This window comes from Octopus bimaculoides, chromosome 20 (genome assembly GCF_046866305.1).
Source record: "Octopus bimaculoides isolate indiv1 chromosome 20, ASM4686630v1, whole genome shotgun sequence".
NCBI lineage: Eukaryota > Metazoa > Mollusca > Cephalopoda > Octopoda > Octopodidae > Octopus > Octopus bimaculoides.
The window spans coordinates 18468208-18486626 of record NC_142947.1 but is presented as its reverse complement, the minus strand read 5'-3'; the positions used below and the strand labels follow the sequence as shown (position 1 = coordinate 18486626).

At 35.2% G+C, this 18419-nt stretch overlaps 1 protein-coding gene across 2 annotated transcripts in view; it reads right to left on the bottom strand.

Annotated features, from left to right (window-relative positions):
* The window catches only part of LOC106878367 (kinesin-like protein KIF28), a 62245-nt gene that overhangs the window by 29011 nt on the left and 14815 nt on the right, over positions 1-18419 (bottom strand). For both annotated transcript variants that reach the window (XM_089338167.1, XM_089338168.1), the window contains exons 2-7: positions 16506-16544; positions 15977-16053; positions 15002-15018; positions 8118-8140; positions 1361-1485; positions 78-156 (exon numbers count right to left, since the gene is read on the bottom strand). In XM_089338167.1, the coding sequence (XP_089194293.1) occupies positions 78-156; positions 1361-1485; positions 8118-8140; positions 15002-15018; positions 15977-16053; positions 16506-16544 (360 nt within the window). The remainder of the gene's footprint in view (positions 1-77; positions 157-1360; positions 1486-8117; positions 8141-15001; positions 15019-15976; positions 16054-16505; positions 16545-18419) is intronic.

Genomic DNA, 18419 nt, shown 5'->3' with positions numbered 1-18419 from the left:
AATCTTCCTTGTTCCTAATAATAAAAATATTAATTATAAACAATGATAATGAAAACAAATTTTTAAATGTTCCTCACTTGTTTGGGCCATATCCAATCATGGAGTAAGATTTTCCTGATCCAGTTTGTCCATATGCAAAAAGGGAACAGTTGTAACCTGTAGAATTAGAACAGAGTTTAGTTTTGAGAAACAATAAATAACAAAAAGGCACAAATATATATATATATTTCTGCTGTACTTTGCAGCAGAAGTGCTAAGACTGCTCCGTCTGGTAGTGAAAAGCACTCATGGCAATCTCACATAAAAACACCTGTATGGTGCCAAGTTAATGTGCCTGAGTGGTGCCGCGTAAAAGCACCTTTGCTGTGACACGTAAAAGTGTCTGTGCAATGCCACATAGAGGCACCCGTGTGGTGCCATGAAAAGCACCCAAGCAGTGCCACGTAAAAGCACCTGTGCAGATCCATGTAAAAGTGCCATGTAGGATGCCACATAAAAGCACTCAAATGGTGTCATGTAAGAAGCACCCAGCACACTCTGTAAAATGGATGGCATTAGGAAGGGCATCCAGCCATAGAAACCAAGCCAAATCAGACTGGGGGGGGGGATTTGGATGTTTATGATGATGATGATGATGATGATACGAGATGCATAAAATACGAGATCAATAAAATAAGTACCAGTTGAACACTGGGATTGATGTAATCAACTTACCCACCTCCTCTGAAATTGCTGGCCTTGTGCCAAAATTTGAAACCAATATATATTTTACCAGAAGCCAGTGGTACCCAAGTGATCAGCATAAGTTTAATAAGTAAAAGTAGGCGGATCATCTATTGGTTTGATCATGATTGTTCGAGCTGATCAATTAATTATCTGCTTATTTTATTACTGTGTAAGCGACAGAGTATTACATAGTTACATGTTCCATTAATGTAATCCTCAGAGAGAATTATCGTGACACAATATATGTCACACTGATGGCATTTTGACTTACATGTACAATTCACCTAATGGGCTTCCATGCAGTTTCCAACTATCTAATTACCTTCCCTCTCTTGAATCCACCTGAAGGTAGAATATGAGGAATTCCAACCACATTTTATGGTTCACTTTCTAAACAACTCCTTTATAGGATCCAGTGGCTAAGGACATCATCAGGAGGAACCACATCTGGTTTCGGCCCCTACTCCTCTACTGTTTTTGGATGTGCCCCCCCCCCCACTCTTTTGTACAAAATGCCAAACAATGGGATTGAACTTGGGACCTTGTGATAGTGAGGTGAACTTCTTAACCACTTGGCCATGTTACTGATATAGTATGAAACAAGAGAGAAAACACATAAGTTGTTGAAACTTACCTTCATAGGCATTATTTAGTAGCGATTTACCAAGGTCATTAAACACAAGCTGTTGACTGGCATATTTGGAACCATTAGCAGCTTGTAAAATGCCCTTTTCATCTTCAGAGAAACCATCATGTGACCTACATTGAACAAAGCATTGACTGATTATTTTTTTAGCAGTGGTTTATTGTTGGAACTGAATGAAATGGTGCTGAATATTATTACTTGATTGAAGAGGAAATAATCTTATTACACACACACACACACACACACACACACACACACACACACACACACACACATTCCTTAACCCTTTAGCATTCAAAGCAGCTGGTCTAAATATTCTACATGTTTTATGTTCAAACTGGTCAAATCTAGCCTCTCTCACCTACTCTACAATGTCCTTCTAAAATTAAGCAATCGCACCACAAAAAATCTCAAAGTTACAAGATAATGCATGACAAATTCAAAAACAATGTGAATAAATAAGCATTACAATTGACAGAATAATCTGAATGCTAAAAGGTTAAGTCTGCAAGCTGGCATAATCGTAAGCTTGCTGGGCAAGTTGCTTAGCAGCATTTCATCCATCTTTATGTTCTGAGTTTAAATTCTGCTGAGGTCAACTCTGCCTTTCATCCTTTCAGGGTCAATAAAATAAGTACCAGTTGAGCACTGGGGTTGATGTAATCAACTTAACCCCCTTCCCCAAACTTGCCGGCCTTGTACCAAAATTTGAAGCCATTATATATATATTCTTTAAGTTTCAATGACAATATACAGGGTTGGCCAAAAGTCACCTGACAGTAAATCAAAACCATTTAATACTAAGATTTATTTATGTTTAACAACTGAATGAATTTGATAAAAGCATCTAAATATGAAACATCATGAAAATTGTTCAAACTGCAGTCCTTCTTGAGCAACACATTTTTCCATTTGAGTCAATACAGAATGACAGATAGTATTTATTGAATTTTGATTTACTGACAGGTGACTTCTGGCCAACCCTGTATAGTAAATGTCTTTCAGAATTTAGTTTAATGTTTTTATATTCCAAGTTCAAATCTTGCTGTAGTCAGTTTTACCTTTTGCTGCTCTCTCAAATACAGCATTAAAAACTTCTATGCTGTTACTAATGTATCAGAGTTTCTAACTTCAAAGTTAGTTGAAGAGTAAGGTAATAAATTTTTTTGAAATTATTGACCTTATTAGGAACCTTATATATCTCCAAATTTAAAATAACTACACCATATCCTTGTATGTTGTAAGAGGTGGTTAAGAGTGTTGGTGATAGAAAGGACACCCAATCATAAAACACTGCCTCAGAAAACCTGTTCAAACTCTACCACCTTGGGAAAGTGGACATAAAAACAACAATGATGATTGCCGCCGCCACCACTACCACCATCGCTGCCACTGCTGTCACAACCACCACCACCGTCGCCACCACCGTCACCACCACCACCACAACCTCTACTGACAACAGTGATGACCTTCGTGATGACAGGTTTATTATTCAGTATTTACATTTACATGTTTCAATTAAATTTATCTCTGATCTTCATTGGGTTACTTATTTCTGAATGTTTGCTGTCTCAAAAATGGATTTGAATTAGGAGCATATCAACAAATTTAGGAATAAGTCACATCTTCATGTTTGAGAATCAAATAAATCAAAAGATAATGTACATATAAATACTAGGGAAAAGAAAATAATGGTCCAAAATCAATGATCTTATTAACAATAACAACTCATCTCAGGTATTTAGACATCTACTTAAGCAGTTGTGGGATATCCATCAATATTGATAAACTGCAACTGGAGATAGCTGGATGATGACCCAACCAAAATGCTATGTTGACAGAAGCTCAAAAGCATCAGGTTATTAACTTGAAATATTGGTTTCAAATCTTTGCACAAGGTCAGCAATTTCATTGCTAAATCGATTACATCACCCCCAGTGCTCAACTGGTACTTATTTTTTTTTACCGCAAAAGGATGGAAGGTAAACATTTTGTCCAGCATGCTAACAATTCTGCCAACTGTTGGGGGAGAAATATTAAAACAAAAGTTAGAGTAGTTTAAAAGTTAAAGTGATTATTGGTTGGGTGAAATTTGCCCACAAAATTTGAAATGGAAAACTTTGGTTGGATGATGAATATGACTGATACATTGATACAAAAATTATATGGATGTAAACATGTTGATATGTAGATATCATGGAGTGAGGAGACGATGGGAGAAGGAGAAGGAAAAAGTGAGAGAAGAAAAGAAAATTATTGAAAAGGATTTCAGTCCTTTTGATCTTGTTTTTTCTGATCTGTGTTCCTCACCCCCGCAACCCCTTTTCTGTAAGAGAGAGAGAGAGAGAGAGAGAGAGAAAGATTCTTTGATGTCAATGTGGAAAAAGACAATGACAGCACGTTCAATTCAGAAACTAAAACCAGTCAAGAATTGATTTCTCAAACAAGACTCAGCATCAAATTTGATTTACAAAGTATTACTTGAAATAACAAAACAACATACTAAAAGTAAAGTTTTAAAACTACTTTGTTTGACTTGACAAGACATCTCATTTGACTAACTTTAGTCAATTTTACTGTTTATGAACAACCAATCTCATTTTACAGTCAACTAGTTTTACATATGAAAATCAATCAAACCATAAACGCAAAATAAGAAATTGCACTGCCTTCTTTTCCTCCTTTTCTTGGTTATTGACTAACCTTATGTTTCCTACCACCTTCCTATTTGTTTATTCCTGGATATTGTTCAACCACCTGTGTTGTGGTCTTCTTACAGAGACAAATAAAATAGAGCTTTTCAATGTAAATATTTACACTTCCGTATGAAAAGCTTTTAATGAAAAAAAAAAAAAAGGGATGTAATGTGCAATCAATAAACCAAGAAGTTGTTACTTTGTCATGGCAATGTTCAATGATAAGGTTTTTATTTTGAAGATTGTGAGTTCAATACCTGGCAGTACATTGTGTCCTCAAGCAAGATACTTTATTTCACATTGCTCCAGTTCACTCAACTGGCAAAAATGAGTTGTACTTATAATTCAAAGGGCAAGCCTTATCACGATGAATTTCTCTGAGAACTACATTGAGAGTATACATGTCTGTGGAGTGCTCAGCCACTTTCATTTTAATTTCATGAGCAGGCTGTTCCATCAATTGGATCAACTGGAACCCTCATTTTTATAACTGACAGAGTCCCAGTTATATCTCTCTGTAACTGAGAACCACAGTGCAGAAAGTGGTTTATCTTATGAGGTGTAGTGTTGCCATGTGGACATGTACTTTCTCCATTGTCCAGTTAAATTCTGCATGCCAGTGGATTCTGATGAGAAGAAGGATACTGCATTGACAAGAGTCAATTAACCCGAAACATCGATGTCTCAGACTCCAAAGAGAGGGCAACACTGAACAAACGGGGTGTTTTCACACTGTTTTACCATAAGAGAGATTTTTCTCCATGGTAACTGCAGTGTATTTGCCATTAGCAGTTGAAATATGTGACAAACATATTTCATATTTCTTTACTGCCCACAAGGGGCTACACACAGAGGGGACAAACAAGGACAGACAAATTGATTAAGTCGATTATATCGACCCCAGTGCGTAACTGGTACTTATTTAATCGACCCTGAAAGGATGAAAGGCTAAGTCAACCTCGGCGGAATTTGATCTCAGAACGTAGCGGCAGACAAAATACCGCAAAGCATTTCGTCTGGCGTGCTATCGCTTCTGCCAGCTCACCGCCTTCATATTTCAACTAACCTAAATTGTGATTATACGTTATACGTAAACACTGCTTAGTGCATTTACTCCAATAAAAAAAAAAAAAAAGATTTGATCAAAGTATAAGAGCTGCAGTTTCTGTATACCTATAGTCAGTGTGTATCCCAGTTCAGTATTTAGGGCTAATGAGATGATTGATACTGTAATATCTTTATTTGTATGCATCTTTATGTTTGGCTGGGTTGAGTGGGAGAGATAGTATTGAAGTAATGCTTTAGGATGTTGTACATATTATTGGGAATTAGAGGGCAATTGTTCATGTAGTGACAGAAATTGTCAGAATTGAAGTTAGATATAACAAACTTTGCATGTCCAGGTGTTGTTCATTTTTAGTATTTTGGGGCTTGACATGTCAAACTAAGTGAAATCATAGTCATGGCTAGTGCTGGTGACATGTAAAGAGCACTCAATACACTCTGCGGAGTGATTGGCATTAGGAAAGGCATCTAGCTGTAGAAATCAACCAAAAACAGACTGAAGCCCCGTGCAGCTCTCCAGTTTACCAGCCCCAGTCAAACTGTCTTATCCATGCTAGCATGGAAAACAGATGCTAAATGATGAAGATGGTGATGATGATGATGATGATATGTCGATGGTCAGTATATAATCTGTGAAGATGTGTCGTGCATTGTTTTTATGTTCTTTGGAAATGATTACAGTTTGATGTGGAGAAATTGGGGCCCTAGACATGACAGTTAGAGTTCGTGATGGATTTAATACAGCATTTGTAAATGGCTGTATTTTCAGTTGGACAAATGTGTTTTAATTGAAAGCTCCATGTCTGCTTGTATCTTGTATTGATTTCTGCATGTTATCAATGTACGCAGCGATTGTTTACACAAGGATGAAGAAGTTGACTCCCATGGGATATGAACTAAGAAGGATGAAAATGAAACTAAATATTGTAGTGTTTAATCAATTTAAAAGTGTTTTCTATTATCTGTTATTAATGGGAGATAAAGTGACAAAAGCAATAAAATGATAAATTAAATATTTTCCAGTGTTTAATTTTGTTCTTACTTCCTGAGTGGCAAACCCAGCCAGAATTCATTTTTCCTTTAGTTCAATCAAATATATACCTTTTCTACAAATGTTTTGCTTTGTGGATTCAGTAGAAATCTATATTGGTTACAATGCTTGTAAACGGAGATAATATTAAATATTGGTTTCATATTTTGGCACAAGGCCAGCAATTTTGGGAGAGGAGTAAGTCGATTACATAGACCCCAGTGCTCAATTGGCACTTAATTTATCAACCCCAAAAGGATGAAGGGCAAAGTCCATCTTGGTTGAATTAGGACTCAGAATGTAAGTACAGATGAAATGCTGTAAAGCATTTTGCTTGATGTGCTAATAATTCTACAGCTCACTGCCTTAATAGTATTAAATATTGAACTGTAATTATGTCTACTTTTAAAATTAAAAAAATAAAGAAAAGAAAAAAAAATTTTTAATCTGGAGGAAAGAAAGAGGGGAACAGAAAAATGATGGAACATCAGTATTACAGGTAGAAAATAATCCTGAATCATGAGAAATTAATGCACAATGAATGTTCATTTCTGAATCTACTTTGCTTGCTATCTCTCTACAGTTTTTATGCATATGGGAATATAAGTTATATCACACTCTCCTTGAATCACTTTACTAGACAGACTGTCTTATCAACAGAAAACAAGACAAAGACTTGTTTTCAGAGATACATAACTGTTTTGTTCTGATTAAATTTCCATCTTACATTTCCTTCAACATTTCTGATTTTCAGTTTGTTCTCTGTTTCACTTCACATCTAAGAACCACTTCTTGCTGAGATAAAGTGAAGCAGTTATAAAACTGCAGAACATATGCACATAGGAATGATAGTGTAGTTAACAATTAACAGTTTGGAGTTTGATCCCTCTGCATGTGAACTTTGACTTAAAAAGGGTCACCTTACTGAAAGACTCAGTAAGAGTTTTAGGCCCTGGTCCTTTTTTATTAGATCTCTGATTGTTCAGAGATAGTTTAATAGAATATGTCCTCTTATAATGAATGGAGTGATAGGAACGGGCATGGCTGTGTGGTAAAAAGTTCACTTTTAGCCACATGCTTCCCATTCAGCACATTGCTTCATGAAGGTCACTGCTAGCTCTCACTGTGCACACAACCATGTGCTGCCATTTGTTAGCCTCTACAAAACTATCCTGGGATCTTTTTGATACCACCTCATATGTATATACACACATCTCAAAAATAAGTAGACACCCCTCATTAATCTGTTTCATTTGTGTAGATACTACTCGTTAGTACAATACCCAAATAATCTAAATCATTTATGAGTTTCTAATGATTTAAACTACATGCAATCTCACTGCAAGACACCTTGGGTAAGTATCTTCTATCAAGTTGTGTAAATGAAGTCAGATGCATGGAAACTGAATGTATCGGTCATTCAAATGGCTTGTTTTGTCATACAAAGTATTGTGTTGAATTTATCTGAGGATTCGGTTAAAGGGAAAAGTATTTGGGAATACACAAACACTTAATGATATAAGAATGTAGGTTCTGTTGGTGGAACAGTTGGGAAACTCATTGTTAAAACTAATTATCAAGATTATGAAGGCAGCAAGCTTGAAGAATTGTTACCATGCCACACAAAATGTTTACAGGATTTAGTAGATCACTTTACATTCTGCATTCAAATTCTGCTGGAGTTGACTTTATGTTTCTTTCTTTTGGAGTCAGTTAAATAAGTACCAGTTGAGCACTGAGGTTAATGTAACTAACTTACCCTCTCCCTACAAAATTTCAGGTGTTGTACCTGTAGTAGAAAGGATTATCAAGATTATTCCCTCCAAAAGTTATGGATAGTACCAGTGGTAATCTACAGCAAAAAACAAAAAAACAAAAACAAAAAAAAAACAGAACAGGAAAATTGAAGAGAAAATAAGTAAAATTACATTAAAAAAGAAAACAAAATACTTACCAATAAGAATAATCAAAACAAAACTGTTGTTATTAGATAATGTTCCAGAAATTTCCATGTTTTTGTTTTATTCAGAAGTGGGGTTTCAAAAAAACCAAAAAAAAAAAAGAGAAAAAGAAACATTACAAAAACGATACCAAAAAAATAAATATTTCAATATGATAATATTTTTCATTGTTTCTCCCTTTATCTTAATATTTTTGCATCTTAAGATATTAGTTGAGTTTGCAGTCATGATAGAAAAAAAAGACATTTAGACCAAACATATAAATATCCAGAAAACAATATTTAGCAATATCTTCAAGAATTTAAAGATATTTATATATATATATATACATACTGAGCCTGTAAAAAAAAATGTATACAGAAAGGAAAGATTTGTATAAATATTTTAATTCAGTGTTATCACAATTTGATAAAACACTAAAACAAATATTTATATTTATGGAGGTACATTTACAAGTTAAATATTTATACAGATTTTTCCTTTCCTGACTTCAGTCAAATAACTGAAACAATTAAAAGTAAAAGAGTAGAAGAATATATATATATATATATATATATATATATATATATATATATGGACTTTTAGGACAAACTTATGAAAATGCTTTAGAAAGGTATTGGGTTAACCCTTTCGTTACCAATCTGGCTGAAACCGGCCCTGGCTCTGAGTACAAATGTCTCGTTTTCATAAGTTTTGAATTAAAATTTTCCACCAAACCTTTATCACAATTTATGTTCCTAATACTAGCTGAATGATAACTAAATTATTTTACTAAATTCTTTTGTTATATTTAAAGTAATTGAAAGAAGCAGAGAGCATCTCAGAATAACAACAGAAATGAAAGGGTTAAGGCAAGAAAGATCTATGCTTGACTCATTGTATCCTTCTGGTTATTGCCTTCATGGCAGAATATGTGGTGAGTATTGTTACATATTAGTGAACCCATAATGCATAATGCTGAATAAAGGATGAGATTCTTTCTTACTGCAAATATAAATTTGATTTATTCTTTTGTTAAACTTTTGCGAAGTGAAGAGAGGCTATTTCATAATAATTATTTTTGCTATGAAGCAACTAAGTCTGAAATAGTTTCCCTCTACATCACAAAAATAAAATGGATGGACCAATCAATTTTATAATTATTTTTTTTCTTTTATTTCTCCTTATTCAATTTTAGCTGTGCTATTTTTATATCTACAAGATAATCAGGCACTTACTTAGGCTAATTACCTTGTAGAGATAAAAATAGAGGACTTAAAATTAAGTGATAATTAATAATAATAATAATAATAATAATAATAATAATAATAATAATAATAATAATAATAATAATAATAATAATAAACAGAAAAAACAGATTCAAGAATAAGAAAGAGGAATTGTCAAGCTGTCTGTAGTGTAATCAATAACACAGTGATTGATTGGTGGTTCATATTCCATCAAGGGGCCTGTTTCTCTTTTAAGTGTGCTTACAATGAAAATCTTATTATTAGATTCATTCATGATATGTATATGTGTTATATCTAAGGTGGCAAGCTGACAGGGTTGTTAGTATGCTGGCAAAAATGCTTAGCAGCATTTCAACTGGCTTTATGTACTTTGTTCAAATTCCACCAAGGTTGATTTTGCCTTTCATTCTTTTGGGGGTAGATAAAATAAGTACCAGCTGATATCACAACTAAACCATGCTAGAGCATCCCTTTCAGTTTTGATTTCTTCCTGTTATTTGTCATCTTTGTGAAAGTCCAAAAGCTCAATTTTGGAATTGGATTTTCTGTAGATTTAGCATATTTAATTCCGAGACAAATGACTTTGTGGTTTGCTTCAATTGTAGTCTTTTTAAGATGGTTGATTTGGGATGCTAGAAGGAAATGTTTCAAAATATCTTTTAAAAGTCTCAAGGAAAACTGGTTAAATTCTGTAAACATTCAGGGTGGCAGTTATATAATTGTGGATCTTTATAAGTCATACTGTTGTTGAATTAAGTTCTTGATGGAGTCTAAAGTAGAGCTTTTAGAATCCGACATGTCCTAAGACACACGTCTGTGTTTTCTAGTATGCTAGAATTTGGAGTAAGATCTTTAAGAACCTTCCACATATAAATGATGATATAGCATTCTTATTAGTGTTCCTGAATGTAGGGATAAAAAGTATGGAGGCATTTTCACTTGTTCAAGTTTCTGACATATTAGTTATTTGGTTATTTTTAAATGCAGTTTGCAATCTCTCCAGTTGGCAGGTAAGACCTGGGCTGTAAGGTCACCAATATTGTGGAAAGTACTCTGACCTACACAAAATAAGGGATTTTTAGCATCTCAACATCATTGTCAGATCTCTTAAAATAAAAATTCTCAGTACTGAAACACTTGGCTCTCAATGAGTTGGTGACAGTCTATGGCAGTCATGGTTAAACTGGTAAAGATAAAGGTCACCCTCTGGAGCCATACTGACTCATAAGTACCAGTTTCCTGGTTTCCATGGTATATAAATTCTCCATCTGGATGGGATGCTGGTCTGTTGTTGGATTACTCATTTTTGCCAGCTGAGTGGATTGGAGCAATGTTGAATGAAGTACTTTGCTCAAGAACACAATGTGTTGCCTGCTCCAGGAATTGAAACCACAATCTTACAATCATGAGTCCAACACCCCAGCCACTAAGCCACATGCCTCCACTAGTTAAACTGCAGTCTATGAGACTTTCTGAAAAATATGCCTAACAAAAAATTACCTTGATTTTTTTCAGTAGTGGGACCCACCTTCTGATTAGTCATGTCTCATGCAGCCTGCTCATTGGAAAACCTTGTCTATGCCTGATCTATGGTTATGTTTGGATAAAAAGACTATGACAAAGCAACGTCTAGGTCATGAACATGTTCAGGGTTTCAAGCTGTTTCTTTGTTTGTGTTATAGCAGAACATTTCATTCAGGATTTTCCTATAATGAGGATACAGAATTATAGGAAAATCCCTACAAAATGGTATAATAATTAACCCCAATGAATGTTTTTCAGATTTTAACAAGGTATCGTGATAAATTTTATCAAAGGCTTTGGTGACATCAAAGAATACACACTCAACAAACAATCCTTCAGAATTTAGTTGTGTTTTTATAGAAACTAAAAACGACACTTTCTTCCAAATTGGGTATTTTCTTTATTTTTTCACCTTAATTCATAATTTATTAATACATTACTACAGCTATAAGGAAAACCAGTAAAAGAATTTTAAAATATGGCTGCCAGTGTACGACACAATTGAATTCTAAGATTCAGTTTTTAGTCATGCAACAGTGCCAATAGTATCAGATATAAGAGTATTGGACATAGCCATTGCGTGATTAACGAACAGAAAATCAGAAATATTATTTAATTTGGATAGTAAGCTGTCCAGATGCGCTTCAATCTCCTTAACTCACCACTGCTGTCCACCATGACTAAAGAGACAAACCATCCTTTAACTGGACACTGTTGTAATCAATAGAATGACCATGTTGATGTTTCAGATCAAACATATGATACATCAACTTGTCACACCTGACTAAACTGCAATCAAAACTAATTAACTATTGACACATAAAACACTTGCTATTAATCCTTTGCCAATACAACACTTTAAAAGAGTCGGAGATGGATGGCTTGACATATAAGACACTGGCTACTAATCTTCTCTCATACAACCAACACTTTAATGGATTTGGAAATGGCAGATTGACACACAAGCCACTTGCTATTAATCTTCGTTCAACACTACACTTTAATGAAGTTGTACATAGTTGGAAGGGGATAGAAATATTTGGAAACATTTTGCTATAGGTTTAAACATTATGCTGTTACTATCATTATTTCTATTAACATTAAGGCAATGAACTGGTAGAACTATTAATATGCCAGGCAAAATGCTTAGCAGCATTTTGTCTGTCTTTACGTTCTGAGTTGACTTTGCTTTTCATCCTTTCAGGGTTACTAAGATAAGTATCAGTTGAGCACTGGGGTTGATGTAATTGACCTTACCCCAACCCTGAAATTACTGGCCTTGTGCCAAAATTTGAAACCATTGTTTTTATTAGCATTGTTGTTGCTTTTAGGAGTATGGAGTTGTAGAATTGGTAGGACAGTGGAATAAAATGTCTTACAGTTGGCAGATGGATCACACTACCTGGTTTAATACCACCTCCTGGTCCATGAATGCCTTTAGCAGAACTTACAGTTACAAGCATCTAGATCAGGCTCTCGACAATGGGTTGTTATCATTTTAATCACATGGTGCACCTGAAACTCACTATCCTTTCCAATATATCCAAAAATTAACATTAAATCTGCTGAATAATTTTCTCTTCTCTTGTCCAATATCTCTGGACTCTGATCCACTTTAAACTTCACCCATAATCCATTCACATATAAACTATACATCCTATTCCTCTCTGAGACACAAAGCTCTCCTTTGTTATCTATACAGTAATCCCTTGGCTATCACAAGTGTTACATTCCAAAATCTCACACAGAAATAATTAAAATCTAAACTAATATAAATGCCTATCAGCCACAGAAACCCACGATATACTGAGGACTCCCTGATATAAATTTACATATATTAGCCAGAATATAAATTTACATATATTAGCCAGAATAATACAGGATGTACTGAGTGCACGGTAGGTGAATTCTGATATGGTGAGGGATTACTATGGTGCATCTCTTCTGTCTAGATCAGTGGTTCTCAATCGTGGTCCTTATAACCCCAGGGGTTCCTTAAATGATTTTGGGGGGGTCTACGTGAGAAAAAGAGTAAATTGAGGGTCTAAATTTCTTTCTCAAATCTTTTACATAATTCAACTTACAAAAGTAAATGTGTGGAAAACAAAATAGGAATTTTGAAAGAAGTAACTATAAAATTAGTTTTTAAACGTTGAATGGCTATGGGGGTTCACCAGAACAGAATCATAATCAAAGGGAACCATAGGTAAAGAATGTTTGAGAACCACTGGTCTTGATTAAACACTTTATTTAAATTTCACCTTGAAAGGAGCACTCTCCCAATCACACATTTCTCTCACCTGGATATCACATATAATGACTTTGAGTTATTCTGGCTTGGGGTCTCTTTTACTCACACTCCTAAATACATTCATTTCCTCAACATCAGTGATTCTCAATATGGAGAATATGCCCCATCAATGGGGCTGGCGAAAATTGTGGTGGGGCATGGGACCAAAATGTTTTTTTCTTTTCTATTTTAGTGGGACTGTGAAAATTTTTCTTTTCTTAATCATTATTGTACATTTTTTTTTGTACTCAGTAATTAATAAAAGATTGTTTTGTATTAAATAATTGTGATAAGATTTTTTAAAAAATGCTTTTTTCCAACCATCAATGGGGCATACATTTTTCTGAAGAGTTATAGTGAGGTCCTGGGGAAAAATAGATTGGGAAACACTGCTCTACATCTTTCCAAACTCCAACAACCACCTAAAACTATTCAACCACACCTTTTCCTGTATCAAGGACATCTGTCTCATTGCACCCTTCTCCAATGTCATCATTTTCAGTGACTTCAACACTCATAACTCTTCTTGTGTCTTAGACTAATATCCTATACTGATGCTGATGGTGCATATACTGAATCAGCAATAACTCTGAACTCTCTATGGCAACAATCTTAGTTCCCTGCAGGAATACTTGATTGATGCAGAGATACTCCAGACACCATTGATCTTTTCCTCACCTTCACTTGCTGACTCTACCAAGCCATCATTGTCTCTGACCAGGTTGTTCAAATACTGTCTTATAATTACATATATGCCATGCAACACCCAGGCTCTATATAGCACTTGAAAGTGTAACTGGTTGGAGTGTTCCACGCGAATAGTTATGGCTATTATTATTATTGACATTGTTTAGCCCTAGGTCAATTGATAGTCAGCAGATCTATGATGAACGGTGTTCAAATTATGACCTTTTTATTGTTTATTCATCATTTATTTGTATAAGTGTGTCTAGGAAAGCACTATTCAATGTTGCCTTCTTTTTTAAGACAGTAACATGTGATTTAGAGAAAATGCAGTTGTTATTTATAACAGACCATGAAGTGTTTCTCAACCATTTTTTACCAATGGACTCCTTTGGTTCCTATTTTACTTGGATGGGCCCTCATAACCATTTGATGTTTAAAAAATCCTTTTATATCTTAATAATTGAATATCATTAGGAATTGTATAAAAAAAATTGTTCAAATTTTGTTTTGTATTGTAGAAAAAAAACCAATTAATTGTACATACATTTTATCAACAAAATCTTATATGGGCCCTCAAGGGCCATATGGATCCCAGTTGAGAAACACTGATGTAAAGGCTCCAAAATTGCATCGTATTTTACAGTGGCACTACATGGGTGCAGTGTCACATAAAAGTGCCCATGTAGTGCCACATAAAAGCATCTAGCACACTCTGTAAAGTGGTTGGCATTAGGAAGGGCATCCAGCTGTAGAAACCATGCCAAATCAGAAGGAGTCTGGTACAGCTCCCCAGCTTGTCAGCTCTGTCCAGCTTGGACAACAGAGGTTAAATGATGATGATGATAATGATTGTTTAGCCCTAGGTCAAACATAATAGAACAGAACCATGATCAAAGGCTTTGCAGCAGCAACTATCTTATCTGTCTTTTATTTAGAATTTATTTAAAATGGTAATGTGTGATTTGGGGAAGGTTTGGCCACAATTTCTAGCATTTTGAGTCACAATGTATCATAGTTTCCATTGTTGACATGTAAAGAAAAGATTATCTACGTTCATATTCTTTTTTCTACCTTGTCTTCTTTAAATAAAAACCAAAACAAATTAAAAAAAATATTAGAAATTAAAAAACAAAAAAGATTTACTTACACATTTGGGTGCTTCACCTGAAAATGATAGACAGGAAACCATACATGAGTAGAGAGTAAGGACTATAATTGGTTCTACATAATATAAGTATCACAACTGATCCAAACAGGGACACACATACTGCACACACACACACACACACACACACACACACACACACACACACACACCACACTTGTAAATAAGTGTTACCAAGTGTAACACAGACCTCCTGTTACAAATAATAGGAGACCTGTGTTTTTTGTTTCCAATCTTCCATGAAAACATGTCTTGTCATGGGGAAATGTTACCTGACTTGGAAACAAGTGAGAGTTGGCAACAGGAAGAGCATCCATCTATAGAAAATCTTCCTCAACAACTTCCATGTGACCCGTGGAAGCATAGAAAAGTGGATGTTAAAGTGTTGGTGATGATGATGATGATGATGATGATGTGGTTTTTTTCCACAAATTATATTTAGGTATGGTTGTGTGGTAAGAAATTATTTGTTTCCTAGCATATGGTTCCAGGTTCAGTCCCACCATGAGCAAGTGTTTTCTATTATAGCCCTGAGCTGATCAAAATCTGAGTGGATTTAGTAGACGGAAACTGAAAGAAGCCAGTTGTGTGTGTGTGTGTGTGTGTGTGTGTGTGTGTGTGTGTGTGTGTGTGTGCATGTATGTATGCATGTATATATCTATGTATTTGAGTCTTTATGTGTGTTCCACTCATCACTTGTCAGCAAGTGTTGGTTTTTCTTTATGTCCCTATAACTTAGTGGCTCAATAAAAAGAAGCTAAAAAAAATAAGTACAGGCTTAAAACATAAGTACTGGTATCAATCTGTTTTACTAATAAAGAAAAAAAAAACCTCCAAGGCAGTGCCCCAGCTTGGCCACAATCCAATGACTGAAACAAGTGAAAGATAAAAAAAATAGAAGGCGTTTTGTTGAATCAAAAACAAACTAATATTAAAGAAAACGAAATATATTCACACCTGTGTTGTCTGGATTAACTATAGATGTCTGTTGTCCATCCATTTGAATGACAAGTTTTGCTTGACGGTCCAGCTCCCTGCAAGAATAAGATGGAAATGAAAAACAATAGATTACTATTTAATAGAACATTTTTCTTCTTCTTTTTAATATGGCTTAGCCAGAAGAGGGACAGGAGTTGGACTTGTATTAGATCAATGTTGACTAGAAAAGCTCCAACGAACTTGGGATTTCGACAGCTTCTCTTCAAGCAACACTATTTCAAATAGGTTTATTGCTAGGGTCACCCCAATATAACAGAAAACTTTTATCTAGAAGACCTATGATCTTGTGGTTCCGATGGAAATGCTTTGACAGTGGTCCTTGTTTCAAACATTTCTATCACAAAGTTGATGCCATATTTATATACTCAGTCATATAACATTGTTAGGTACAGTGATGCATAGACATATTTTAACAGTCATAGATCAAGTGTAATAGCCTGTCACTATTTTTAATACAGCATGAAACAGTTGACATGGAGTTACTTACCGTTGGTTGAATGGGCGGACACGTACTGCAACTTTCACCCTGTAACAGAGGAAATATTTATATAATAATAATAATAATAAATAATAATAATAATAATAATAATAGAAATAAGGAAGAAAGAAAAGCCGATAGATATGACAGGTTAGCTTGGGAGGTTAAGCAGTTGTGGTCGATGAAAAAGGTGGTAGTAATACTAATAATTGTCAGAGCCCTGTGAACAGTGGGTAAAAATCGGGAGAAGTATATGGAACAAATAGGGGCTGCAATAAGGGTGGAGCACTTGAAGAAAACAGCACTGCTTGGAACTGCTCGAATACTCCAGATGGTGTTCATAAAATAAGGGATGTTACCTTAGTTCACTGGTAGTGAACAGCTGGCACCGTAGTACATCTCCAGCGTTAGAAGCTGTGCAAAGACAATAAATGATGATGATGGTGATGGTGATGGTGATGGTGATGGTGATGATGATGATGATGATGATGATGATGATGATGATGATGATAACTGCCATAGGACTGCAAAAATACCTACTTCAGAAGCAAGGAAAACTAATACAAATAGCCACAAAACACGAGCAAAACAAAAAACTGTTTTCAGAATTAAAGGAAGCTGACAAATACAAACAAGAAATCATACTACCTAACAAATATAAAGAAGAAGAAACAACAAAACAACAACAAATGAAATCCAAACAAAAACTAGAACAGCAATGGACCATGATAAAATGATGGCAAGAAAAGCCCCTTCATGGCAAATACTGGGCTAAACTAAATGCAAAAGAAATAGACAGAGAGAAATCCCAGCAATGGTTGAGAAGCTCAGGATTCAAAGCAGAGACTGAAAGATTTTTAATTGCAGCACAAGACCAAAGCCTCCCCATCAGAAATTACCAAAAACATATAATGAAAAGAAACATAACAAGTAACTGTAGAATATGTGATGGAGAGGAAACAATAAATCATATTATCTCTGGCTGCCCAGTCCTGGCTAAGAAGGAATATATTCACAGACATGACAGAGCTGAGACCTACCATACACTGGAAGCTATGCCAACACTATGGAATAACAACAGAAAAAAGATGGTATAGGCAGAAAGACATTTTGTATGGACACCTAGTAGTTGTGACCATTATGGAACCTCTTTCAAAAATGTGTTAGTCTCAGCAGCACTTGCGTGTGCACCATCAGCCACAGCATTCTGAGAGCCCCACTAGAGTTGTTGCTAGTATGAGATAGCGTAGGAGTGGCTGTGTGGCAAGTAGCTTGCTTACCAACCACATGGTTCCGGGTTCAGTCCCACTGCGTGGCACCTTGGGCAATTGTCTTCTACTATAGCCTCAGGCCGACCAAAGCCTTGTGAGTGGATTTGGTAGATGGAAACTGAAAGAAGTCCGTCGTATATATGTGTATATATATATATATATATATATATATATATATATATATATATGTATATATATATATATGTATGTATGTATGTATGTATGTATGTGTATATGTTTGTGTGTCTGTGTTTGTCCCACCAACATCCCTTGACAACCGATGCTGGTGTGTTTAGGTCCGTGTAACTTTGCGATTCGGCAAAAGAAACCGATAGAATGAGTACTAGGCTTACAAAGAATAAGTCCTGGGGTCGATTTGCTCGATTAAAGGCGGTGCTCCAGCATGGCCACAGTAAAATGACTGAAACAAGTAAAAGAGTAAAAGAGTGAAAGATGTTTCCTGAGATAAGACATGATAGCCAGACAGTGGTATATCATCAAAACAATATTAAAGTTGGCTAATATTGCCTGGCTTTCCAGGTACAGTTTCCTCTCAGCATATTTCTGAGTGAGATTTGCTATCTTACTCACCACCTCTCCATCCAGAAGTTCAATCTGAACCAGACCTTGAGCAACTTTTCCAAAATCTTTA